The sequence below is a fragment of the Megalopta genalis genome, chromosome 16, assembly GCF_051020955.1.
Source record: "Megalopta genalis isolate 19385.01 chromosome 16, iyMegGena1_principal, whole genome shotgun sequence".
In the NCBI taxonomy this organism is placed as follows: domain Eukaryota; kingdom Metazoa; phylum Arthropoda; class Insecta; order Hymenoptera; family Halictidae; genus Megalopta; species Megalopta genalis.
Genome location: NC_135028.1, coordinates 1,222,891 through 1,235,851, shown reverse-complemented (window position 1 = coordinate 1,235,851; position 12,961 = coordinate 1,222,891). Strand labels below are relative to the sequence as shown.

At 41.6% G+C, this 12,961-nt stretch overlaps 2 protein-coding genes across 2 annotated transcripts; both read left to right on the top strand.

Annotated features, from left to right (window-relative positions):
- Positions 1-25: 25 nt before the first annotated feature.
- On the top strand, positions 26-11,594 carry LOC117224680 (uncharacterized). The gene is made up of 2 exons (XM_076526920.1): positions 26-6,760; positions 7,787-11,594. Exons 1-2 carry the CDS (start codon positions 6,310-6,312, stop codon positions 8,155-8,157), a joined length of 822 nt encoding a protein of 273 aa, XP_076383035.1. The 5' UTR covers positions 26-6,309; the 3' UTR covers positions 8,158-11,594.
- LOC117224522 (zinc finger protein ehn-3) lies at positions 7,832-12,924 on the top strand. The gene is made up of 2 exons (XM_033477510.2): positions 7,832-7,949; positions 12,480-12,924. The coding sequence occupies exon 2, from the start codon at positions 12,533-12,535 to the stop codon at positions 12,791-12,793; it is 261 nt and encodes an 86-aa protein (XP_033333401.1). The 5' UTR covers positions 7,832-7,949; positions 12,480-12,532; the 3' UTR covers positions 12,794-12,924.
- The last annotated feature ends 37 nt before the right edge of the window (positions 12,925-12,961 follow it).

Sequence of the window (12,961 nt, the reverse complement as noted above, 5' to 3'; positions counted from 1 at the left end):
CGACAGTTTCAATAAACGGATATAGAAATAGTTTAATACAGCTACACACGGTGCACGGTTCAATTTGCACGAGAAAATACGTGCGGAACTCGTGTGAAGAAAATTTTCATTTCGATAATATACGAGTTACTCTTGAAATTGCGGCGCCAATGGATAGTCCAGGTTTTTCTGATCAAAATGAGTCCAAACACGATGCCAATCGGACCACGTTCGTCGATTTTTATTATACAGGGTGTATCGCTCGACTCGCACGTCTCGGAAAACTTTAAATTAATCGATTTTGAGAACTTGACGTAATATATAATTATTGATATAATATATATGTATTTAACAGTTTCTCATAAAAATCGTAATTTAAAAGTTGCCTCGTGTGCGCGGGTTACACAACTCACCCTGTAGATTTCTTATTAATTAATGCTGGAACAGCTTAATTGTAATGCGATTTACGTCGTGTTTGGGCTCATTTTAATCGGAAGAATCTCGGCTATCCGTTGATGCTGGAATTACAAAGATAAAGGGAACAATTGCCGAAAGTGAAGTTTTCTTTATATTTGTCGCTGTCGATTCAACCGTGCACTGATTTATCTCCCGACAATGAATCGTGTTGTTACAATGCCGAGTCATGCACGTGAAAATTCCGTTTTGTTCGTTCGAGCGATTATTATTTTATTTCAGAGAATTCCAACTGTCTTTTCTTTTCTTGTCAGACTTCACATTGGCACGCCAAGTAGAACAGTATTAACAGCTTTAAAGAGGGAACCTGGTTCTTTTTGAAACCTTTAAGATCAACTTTTACCTCGCGTTCAAGCATTAGGTGTCAATTTTTTTATTTCTGCCAGAAACAAAGAGAACTTACAATTTTTCTCATATCGTCGATGAATCCAGGAATTTCGAGGAGGGTGGGAAATATATACACAGGGTCTCCTAAAATTATTTTCCAGCGAGAAATAAGTTGTTCCTGGGGTCATTCGAAGCAACTTTTTCCTCGGCAGAAATGCAATTCGTGGCTTCGTTTACGAGTTATTAACGAAAAACGCTGACCAATGAGAGATCGAGTACAGCTGACGCCCCGCCCTCGCAAGCACCGCCGTTGAGTCAGACGGTCGACGCGACGCAGCTTTGGCGGCGCGCCGCATCGCGCCGGCAGCGCTCGCTCTCCGATTGGTCCACGTTTTTCGTTAATAACTCGTAAACGAAGCCGCGGAGAAACTTTCTGTAAAGGAAAAAGTTGCTTCAAATGACCCGAGGAACCCCTCATTTCTCGCTGGTACAATAATAAGAAACTTTCGGATTGTTCGTTCCGAAGAAAATGGTTAATTTAACCGCGAAGTAATAGATAAACATTTTCTATTTTCTTTTGTTTTCATTAATAAAAATCCTGCATTTGCGAAGCAGTTCGCATCGATATATTTTATTTTACCGATCAATTTATTTGAATTATTTCGAATGTCTGCTTGAAACTTTCAAGCAATAATTTCTACTCGCTGTTAATTTTACTTGTAGAAAAAAAGATCGTTGTTACGAGGTGGGGCGAGAGCCAGGCTTCCCTCTGAAGACGAGGATTCGTTCGCGCGTTAATTGGATTCTCGTTCGAATGAAAGAATCCAAACGAAAAGCGAGAACAATTCGTTCGGATCACGCGAGAAGAATTTCGATACAGAAACTGTGCATCAATTCCCTGGAATCGTGCAGACTATAGTAGCGGCAGTATTCATTGACGAGCATTGTACACACACACACACTCGGTGGCCATAATCGCTTGGAAGAAAGCACCGTTACCTAATCGTCGGGCTCCGATTTCCGTCGATCTGTCGACCGTAGTGCCATACAATAAAACTTAAAAAATAAATAATAATAATAATAACAAATACGATTAATACTCAGTTTCTGAGACAGAAATCAGAGTCGCCGGAATGCCATAATTTCGTCGGCGAACGCGCGTAAGAGCCCGATCGAGGGTAACCGATAGAATCGAGGAACGGTGCCGTCTCTCCAAGCCTGGACGAATTTTTGCGTGCATGAGTCTCGATCGCCGATCGATCGGAGAACGTCTAAGACGACCATCGATCATCGTAATCGGAACGCAGCGGCCGAGAGGCGACGCAACGCGGCTGCGGGAACGCACCGAAGACGAGCGCAAGACTGATAGAATTCTTTACGCGTGTCCTAATCGAACAAAACAAAATCCATCGGATATTTTTGCAGAAGGATATTTTAGTAGAAACGACTGGAACAATAGAGAGACGAGTTTAGGCGAGCAGTTCGTAACCGTAGAAACCGGGGTACATGCATATTTTGTTACGTATTTTCTACGTTTAGGGCTTCCAGAAATGTACGCAAAGGCTATCAGAAACGTAATAAAGACTTTATGATAACACGACACGAGCAACGTGAAATCCCGATGATTTTTTTCCCCTCCCGTAAGAGAGACACTGTCGACACTCACGTGTGTATGTGTGTATGCGCGCGCGCGCGCGCATAGATTGCGATGATAGAGATAAACGCGAGAATGGTACCGGTCACGTTGTAAATTAGTGTGAAAAAACCGTGTTGTCCCTGAACGATCGTGTGACAATTATGAAACGTTTTGTTTTTTTGCAGGCACCTTGCAGGAGGTGTGGATTTGTCATCGATGCGACAAACGGTATCTCAGCCACGGTTCCTTGAGGAATCATGTCCGGGTGGAATGCGGCAAAGAACCGACATTCGCGTGCCCGATTTGCGGCCGGAAGTTCAAGTACAAGCACCGATTGCACTCGCATATGCAATCCGTCCATCACGTTTACAAAATATTTTACAATTAATCGCGATGTACGGCGCGAGACAAACAACCATCTTGGATCTACGGGTGCTGCGAAGGAGACACGTCGTTAAATTTTGGAAAATGTTCGCCAAAATAGAGCCATCTACGATCTCGACGATTAATTAATTACGTTTGCCCTCGAATCTGACCACTGAAGTGACGTATATTTTTAATTGAAATCTTAGATTCAAGTCGTTCTTTTCAACGGCGACTCGAATGTCAATTTTCTGGGCGCGCGGAAAGATTAATTTTTATTGTTATTACTTGAATAATTGAATAATTATTAATACTTTACCTTTTTTTATAGTTATAGTAGCGCATGAAAACGATCCGCAGCTTTTTCGAACACTGATTAATACAGAATGTCCCGTAATTATGTCGACACTTGGAACGCAGTGATTCCTGAGGCGATTTGAAACAACTTTTTCCTTTACAAAAATTTTCTACGACGCTTCGTTCACGTGTTATCGGCGAAAATGGGGCGAGCTCGGCCGACGCCCCGCCTACGCGACCGCGGCCGCCGCGTCAGACGGCCGGCGCGACGCCGCATTGGCCGCGAGGACGGAGCGCCGGCCGCGCTCGCTCGACGATTGGCCAGCGTTTTTCCTTGATAACTCGTGAACGACGCCTCGGAGAACATTTTTGTAAAGGAAAAAGTTACTTCGAATTACCTGAGGAATCATCCTTTTCCTTGTGTTGATCTAATTATGGGACACGCTGTGTATTGTCAAGGTTATCAGCCTAAGTTGTGAAGACTTTAATCAGCGGCTGTTATATCGTAAAGAATTGTACAGGAAGAAAGTTCAAACGGAAGTCTGATTTGGACGAGAAGTCTCTCTTTTTAGCTTCGGTTATAGTAACATATAAAATACTAATTTCTAGTCTATATATATACGATAGTTTTATACTGACTATCTTTCAAATTAAACTAAACGAACCTAAACACTTATTATACGTGTGTACAGATTACCAAGATCCGAAGATGGCTCACCTTTTCCAGAACATTTCGCAGAATTTTCCGTAATGTTATTTGTCCTTGAAAATTGAACGGTGTCCAATTAATACGGGACAACTGGTAAAAAGAGACGTTGCAGTGTTTTCGATAAGATTAAGGATCTTTTAGCGAACCAAAAAATATTCTCGCAACAGTAGCACGTGTCTAATTGCGCTCCACTCGAAGTTGCTGCGATCACAAAGAAGACAGTGCTTTAAAAAAGAGCTATAATATCTACTTACAAGGAAACGTATCGAAGTGGCATTGGCAGATCTGAATGGAAGCTGGGTTCGAAACAGTTGTACAAAAATATTCAAACATTGTTTGCATTGAAGGTATAATAACTGCCATCGCGCGAAAAGATCATTATGACAAAATTGTGTTTTTTCAAATGGTGATATTAACTTTTGGTGATTTTTTTATTCGAATTCATATTATTGAATATTTGTGTATATAATTTGTGTTATAATTATTATTATAATAATTGTTATTATATTAATCTAATTACTTCCAATAGCTTCCAAGATACATGTCGAATTATAATATTGATAATGAATATTTTTGTAACCACTGCTTCTTCCCAAAGCTTCATCAAGATTTGCTCATTTACTTTACTATAAATCGTATTTACAAAAGTACAATAGTATTTATTTCTTTAATCATTTCTTCGAGCTGGCATTTATAGCTTTATTAATAAAAAATTTTTCACCGAGCGCGTACACATATGTATATACATATATGCGTCCATAGGTCGTAGCGAGTATGTTAATTATGTCGGACAAGCGCGTGCGTTCGCAGCGTTCTGAAGAGTTTAAATATTGTTTTCCGTAAAATTTACATCTAGAAAGAAAGTATCCGCGAATGGTGATAAATAACAAAAAGAATGATTAACAGGGCATTTCGTTCGCTAGATAGCTAATAGTTATTATTAAGAATACGTTACGCTTCTCTCTCTTCTAACGGAATAACATTTCTAAATATTTGATTTCAGAATGGTTTCCTATTTTTTCTTATTTTTTCTAAATATGTTGAACATTCTAACCGAGCACACGGTGACACTAACATGTAACGTAAGAAAAAATAAAATAAAATTTGTTGAAAGTTGGAAATAAATAACACACACAAACACACACACACACACAAACACATACACACATACACGTACATATATAAATATACAGGAACAGATAAATAATTCTTCCTGTGGTATGAATCAGTTTTAAGTATGAAGCATAGTTCTTTTCTTTTGTTTAATTGTTCAGCTATCTTGTTGTTTCACGGCAAATATTCCTTTCGCATACACTCTCGCAAGTGTATACAAATTAATTGGATTAATTAATTGTGGATTCAACGATTTTCTATTGTATATAACTGTAGAGCTTATATATACATACATACATATATATAATATATAGTTTTTCGCATCTCTTTTATTAAATGTGACTTACCGACACTGCGATCGCCGATCATTGCTTCGGACGTGCCAACAATCGAACGTTCCAAATGTTCCAGTTTCTGGAAAATGAAATTAAAATAATTCACAATGTTCTTTTTCCATTGAAATATTTTTTCCGATGGCTCGCTTACCTTTGGATTCTACATCGGTGAGTCCACGACGACGAGCATTCGATTTAACCCTTTGCCCTACAGCCACGTCTCAGAGACGTGGTGAACAAAATCGAGCCGCAAATAATTATCACGTCCGAGAGACGTGGTCAAAAATGATCATCACGTCTGAGCCACGTAGTCAAATAATGGAGCCAGAAATGATTATCACGTCTGAGAGACGTGGTAAAAATTTGGTTCAGAAATGATTATCACGTCCGAGAGACGTGGTCGAAAGATCGGGCATGAAATGGTTATCATGTCCGAGAGACGTAGTCGAAAGATCGGGCAAGAAACGATTGTCACGTCTGAGAGACGTGGTAAAAAATGAGAGCCGCAATGCGTCAATCGGGCCAAATATAAACATAACTAGTTAGGCTCGCGTTAGACCAGGGTATACGTGTTTTATGTAATTTTATTTTTCGTCATTTAATTGTTTTCAGATCTACGAAACAAATGTTTTAAATTTTCGTTGTAGTCCCAGATAGAAAAGTTAAGAGACGCTCTTTTATATTCTTTTATTATCCTGAGCAATAGAAACCTTTTAAAAAAGCATTCTATTAAGTTATAGTCTAGCATACTAGTCCTTCTATCATCTAAAAAAAATTCAAATCATTTAGCCCGGTCCTAAAAAAGTTATCGCATTTTAAAAAATGTCCGAATATTAACAGAAGTCGCTGCATTCACATTCGCGATTGATCGACTGTGTTATCGTTCACATTGCACATTATTGAAACTGAGATCGTAGGGCAAGGGGTTAACGAGCGTAAGTAAACGATTCGCCTAAGCCTATTCGTCTAAAACAACGGTGCAGCAGGTTGCGTTTTAATCGCGATCCCATTGGACCGCGTTTCCCTTTGCCACCTGAAAAACTCCCCTCTCTCGTCGTCCCTCGCTTCGCGTACACATGCGCACGATACACGAGCATCTGCTCCCATTTATTGATTGCCCTTCTGTTTCTTTATTGTCTTTCAGTGCCGAGGCTGATGGTGAAAAACATCGAGAATCTGGGATACAGGAGGAGGCCGATGCTCTACAAGTGCCCGAGGTGCGGCAAGTGTTACCAGCTGGAGACGTCGTTGAAGAGGCACCAGAGGCTCGAGTGCGGCGTGGAGCCGAGGCAGAGCTGCCCGATCTGCGGGAAGAAGTTCACCCACAGGTTCAAGATGACCCATCACCTGGCCTCCTGCAGAAGAAGACGGGAATAGTGGACTTTCGCGGCGGCTCGGCGACGGGAAACCGATCGAGGAAGCATCGCAAGAAGCATCAGCGGACGTCGCGACGATCGCAGGGACGATCGAATCGAAACTCGGCGCGCGATTATCGCACACGGCTGGAACGCACACGTGATACATTTTGTACATATCTCGGCGTTGAATAGTTTACATGCTAAGGGTTAGGCTGTTAAGGACAAGCGTCGGGAGATTTGTTGTTTCGTGAGTTCAGGGTGTCCGAAAATTTTGATAATGAGAGATCACATGATTTGAAGCAACTTTTTCCTTTGCAAAAATGTTCTCCGAGCCGTCGTTTACGAGTTATCAACGAAAAACGCCGGCCAATCGTCGAGCGAGCGCGGCCGGCGCTCCGCCCTCGCGGCCAATGCGGCGTCGCGCCGGCCGTCTGACGCGGCGGCAGTGGTCGCGTGGGCGGGGCGTCGGCCGAGCTCGTCACATTTTCGCCGATAACTCGTGAACGAAACGTCGTAGAAAAATTTCGTAAGGGAGAAAGTTGCTTCGAACGACCCGAGGAACCGTTTCCCGGAAGCGCAACGATTTTGGGACACTCTGTACACGGAAATTGGTGCGCAGGAAGCAAGGGGCTCCCTTGCCGCGACTCGATTGTACGATGTTTTGCACTTTTGAATAAAAATAAAGGTTTTCTTGCGGAGAGACGAGCGTTCCTGCGACCGCGGAACGAACAAGGAACGACCGTCGACGCAAGAGATCATACACTATCGCTGGAGCTGTAATTCTGAGTAACAGCTTGCTGTATTGCTTGCCCGTCTGCTCTTCTTTTGCTCTTTAATCTCTTCACTCTCCTGTCTACTCGCAACTCTCCCTCCGGTGCTGCGCGTTCACCGCGCGGAGCGTTTCACTGTTTCGAGCTGTTTCGAGCACCGGAACCCGACGATCCGTCGGCCGCCGTTCTCCGTCAGAACGAAAAGCCGTCGCGGACGATGAGCGAGAGGTGCTCCGAACGGCGGCGCTCGCGCGGACGCGTGGCACGCGCCTGCATTAGTAACGAACCGTTAGACCGAGACGGTTAATTATGTAAACACTTTCAGGAACGCGTCTCGTAATAATTCCCGGTCGCGCCGCGGGGAACGGCGACAAGAGGACCAAGGCCCTGGCGCGTCTAACGGCTTGAATCCTTTCGTTTTTCAGGGCTTCTGGCGACCATGCTGCTCTCGCAAGACATTCACCAGCCGCGGGGCAACAGCGACGCCCTCTGGAACCAGCTGTGCTACGCCGACGCGCCTTACAAGCTGAACCGCACCCAAAGGGTGAAGGAGCAGAAGGACGGCGACACGAAGTACCCGTGCAACAGGTGCGGGAAAACGTACAAGGCGACCACGTCGTTGAGCCGGCACAAGCGGCTCGAGTGCGGCGTCGTGCCGTGCGAGGTCTGCCCGATCTGCGATCGGAGGTTCAAGCACAGATTCGTCTTAAACTCGCACATCGTCGGATGCCAAAAGAAGCTGCGGCATATCATGGATAAGTGCCGCGACTCGCCCGTTTTCGACGAGCCGGAGTAGAGATAGAGTCCTCGGGATCATCTTCCTTCTCGCGGCTCTGTTGCGTCGACTGAACGCGATTCGCGTCCACGCCGGCGACGGCGCTGTTGCCGCGAGTTTCATAGAATGTCGCGTGGACTCCGCCGGTGACGTCACCGGTCTCCGGATCGGCGGAGTGGGGGTAGAGGGGCAGTCGCGCGACGCGACCAATCGCGGACGCGAGAGCGTGCTTGCTGTCCCCTACTCCAGCGGTACTGCGAGTCCATGACGTCACGGACCGAGTCACGTGATGCTTTTGGGAGCCGATGGCAACGGTGCTGTTGATACGGATTCGAGACTGCAGAATGAGTCGCTACAGATGCGTCAGTTTTTGCCTAATTCGCGGTCAGATTGTGCGTACAAAGAATTCGGGGAGAGGGGATGCGATTGTTCGATGCCTTGCGGCTCGTTTTTATGGTTGTCGACAATTCTAAAAATCGTGGATTATATAGTAATCGATGTTATTATTAATATTATTGATATTAATGTAATTAATATGAGATTATTAAATGTTATAACGATTAATATGAAATTATTGAATATTATAATTCTTAATATTATTGATATTAATATAATTAATATGAAATTATTAAATATTATAATTCTTAATATTATTAATATTAATATACCTAATATAAACATTATTAATTATTGTAATTATTAATATCATTGATATTAATATGATTAATACAAAATTATTAAATGTTATGATTATTAATATTACTAATATTAATGCAATTAATAGAAAATTATATATAATTATATAATCGATAACTATGAAAACGAGCCGCGAGGCTCGAATAATCGTATCTCCCCCCCCCCCAAAGAATTGTCTAGAAGGAATATGTACATTTATAAATTTTTTCTTGCAAATGAACAAATTCTCTCCAATTGTCCCTCTCAGTTTCTACAAAAAAAACTGAACAATTTAGGAAAAGAAGACACGATTATTCGAGGCTTGCGATTATTCATCTTTTTATACATTAATGTATAAGAACAGATCGTTCGATTCACGAAGAATGAGCGTGACTTATTTATCTGGCTTGTTTCTGGTGACTCAATCTGCGTGTATGCTTTCTTTTAAGAGCAACGTTCGCAAACGACTTACGGGACTCAAGCTTTTCGAGTCAACAGGTAGCATAAAAACAGAGAGAGAGAGAGAGAGAGAGAGAGACGGAGAATAATTTTGACCAGTTAAATTGTTGCGGATCTCGCGAGGCATTTGTTTGCGTATTGAAATGTTTAGCACGTTGAACGAAAAGTATTCTAAACGATTAACGACGCTACGAGATAGTTCAGCGCTTTCTCCTTTCTTTTAGACACATCTTTTACTTTTATAATTCCGTGTTCGCATTCGCTCGCGAGGCTTCCTCTCGTTCCAGCGAGAATCACAGCAATGTCTCCCTTACTGACGCTCAGATTGTCCACTAAATTGGACAATTCGGGAAGAGAAGATACGATTGTTCGAGCCTCGCGGCTCGCTTTTATAATTGTGGACAATTTATAACTAAAAAAATAAATCGTGTCTCCTCTTCCCGAATTGTCCATTTCCGTACGCGATCTGGGCGCGAATTAGAGAGACATTACTGTACATCGGCCATTAACACGTTCGGCGCAACCAAATCGCTAGATTTCAGCACTTTCCTGCTGCTTCGCCTTACTCCAAAAACGTAATTTATTCCATTCGCAATAAACACATGAACTACACATATTTATCGAAGAACAAAAAACGACTCCGTGTTGCTCGAAGAAAAATAAACAATTTCTCCTCGATTGTTGCACATACACCGTGCGGCGCGCTCAACGTGTTAACAAGATGTACGTGTCGTCGAACGTTATTATTATTATTATTATTATTATTATGGTGTCTCGAAGCTACGTTCTCGAAGGTAGCCTAATTTCGACAAATTTCTATCCCGACGGAATTTCTTCTTTCGCATTTCAATTCCTTTTATACCTTTAAGTTCTTTTACGTCTGTGCGACGTCCATGCGAAGACGCTAGTCCGAGACCATTAATGGAGCCTAGTTTTTCTTTTTCTTCAAAAAAACGTCGCGTACCGTTGAAAGAACTCGCGCCGTTGTTTTATTGTAAAAATAAAAGAAACGCTTCGACACTGTACTATTCGCGATAACAAGTCATATTACGCGATTACTGCTCTTTTTATTCGTGCAACGGCGGTCCCGTGGGAATGAAACGCTCGATGCGAGCGAGAACCATAGCGGCAAAAACTCTACCGTAATTGGCGCGCAGATTCTGCGGAGAAATGGACGGTTTGGGAAGCGGAGATGCGATTATTAGAAACACGTGGCACGTTTTTGTCAGTCGAAGATTGGTCAGCGATTGTAAGAACGAAGTGCAAGGATCTAATAATTGTATTTCTGATTTCCAAAGTGTTCGTTTTTCTGCGCAATCTCAGCGTCAGTTAGGGAGTACAGTAATTTTTCTCTAATTCGCGTTGAGATTGCGGAGAAAGATGGACAATTTGGGAAGAGTAGATGCGATTGTTCGATCGTCTTTATAAGCATAACAATTATAGTTGTCGATGACTACAGAGACGAGGTGAAAACTGTTCCCAAACTGGCCATTTCTCTGCGACAGTTAGAGAATACAGTAATTTCACCCTAATCCGCGCTCAGGTTGCTCTAAAAACTAGATAATTTTGTAAGAGGAGATACGATTATTTGAGCTCTGCGGCTCGTATTTTATAGTTTACCGATTGTCAACAATTATAAAAATCGTAAATTATATAATAATTAAAATAATTATTACTGTTTATAATGATTAAATATTATAATTATTAATATTATTAATATTTATGATTATTAAATATTTTAATTAATATAATTATTAATATTACTGATATTTATAATTATTAAATATTGTAATTAATATAATTATTAATATTATTAATATTTATAATTATTAAATATTGTAATCAATACAATTATTAATATTATTAATACTTATAATCATTAAATATTCTAACTAACATAATTATTGTTATTTATAATTATCAAATATTATCATTATTAGTATCACTATAATTAATACAAAATTATACATAATTATACAATCTGCACCTATAAAAACGAGAGCAGCCGCAAGGCTCGAACAATCGCATCTCTTCGTCTCAAAACTGTCCATTTTTCTACACAGTCTGAGCACGAATTACAGAAAAATTACTACACTTACTGTTTCACAGCATCGTTTCGAGAGTTCTCGTTGCGCGCGCGCCCCACCTTCAACCGATATTTACTTTACACCTAGTGCATAACACGCGTCCGTGCCGTCGATGGTGAATTGTACAACGCGGATTGTTTTAATTTCTAAGAAGCATTTACGACCAGTTGTTTGTATACTTTTTTACCAATTACGAACCTCCCCCCTTTCAACGAATAAAACGTCTCCATGAATCTATGTGGTGCTTGTGTTCTCTGTGTACCTTAGAAAAAAGAAAAAAAAAAGAAAAGAAAAGCGACACAAAAGGTGAGCAACGCGACTCGCCAAATTTATATTCATCAATCATCCCTCGAACCCGCCATTGTATTCGACCGGAAGTTCTCGTTCCATCGGCGCTCGTTGCTTTTAACCCTTCGCGCTCGGATATGTCCATGATTATGCCACTTTCAACATTAACAATTTTTCTTTCTCAAGATCCGCGTCGACAGAATGTTTACTTAAATATTTTTATATTTAATTGAATATTTAGTCAATTATGTATTTATATTTAATTGAATATTTACTCAAATATGTTCATATTTAATTGAATATTTACTCAAATATATTTACATTTAATTGAATATTTAATTGAATATTTACTCAAATATGTTTACATTTAATTGAATATTTACTTAAATATATTTACATTCAATTGAATATTTACTCAAATATATTTATATTTAATTGAATATATTTACTCAAATATATTTACATCCAATTGAACATTTACTCGAATGAATTTTCATATTTAATTGAACATTTACTCAAACGAATGTCCACTCAGAACGATTATAATTTCCAACGCCCCATCATTTTACATTTAATTCAAAGCATCATTTTGCCAATTTATCAACAAATATACTCCGGTTTCTACTGACTTGTCGTTGAAAATTCGCCGAGCGCGAAAGGGTTGTCGAACCGTAGAGCTTCGAGTTGCCGAACGTTCGCGTCGAGTCGCCTAAACGCGTCCGTCAACCGACCGTAAAAAAAAAAGAAAAAAAGAGAAAAACTGTGATTTGTTGGTGCAGGTACCCTTGCCCCGCATCTGCTTCCGTTTTGTTCACGAGTGTATTCGTTCGACAGGTCTGCTGTCGAGGACCGCGTGGAGCCCGGTGAACAATTACCACAGCCTGCCGATGGACGATCTCCTGCTGAAGGACGCCGGCTACAGCGACCCGTACTATTACCAGGGCGTGGCGATCGACCCGAACAAGAAGCAGCTGTTCACCTGCAGCATCTGCGGCAGGTCCTACTCGTGGATGTACAGCCTGCGCCGGCATCTGTTGCAGTGCGGCAACAAGGAAGCGAGGAACAAGTGCCAGTTCTGCGCGAAGAAGTTCTACCGGCGCGACAGGCTCAAGGAACACTTGCTGGCGCATCACTCGGATCTGATCTGAGCCGGCCGTTTGATCCCTCGACGTTGATCCATCGATCGTGGACCACGCGCGAAAAGAGACGCGGAACCCGCGCGATTCGCCGTGAAACCGAATCCTGGAAACTTTGCACTCGGACTGTCGCAGATTTTGCGGAAATCTCGATCTCGTTTCACGGAGTCAGAATCGAGA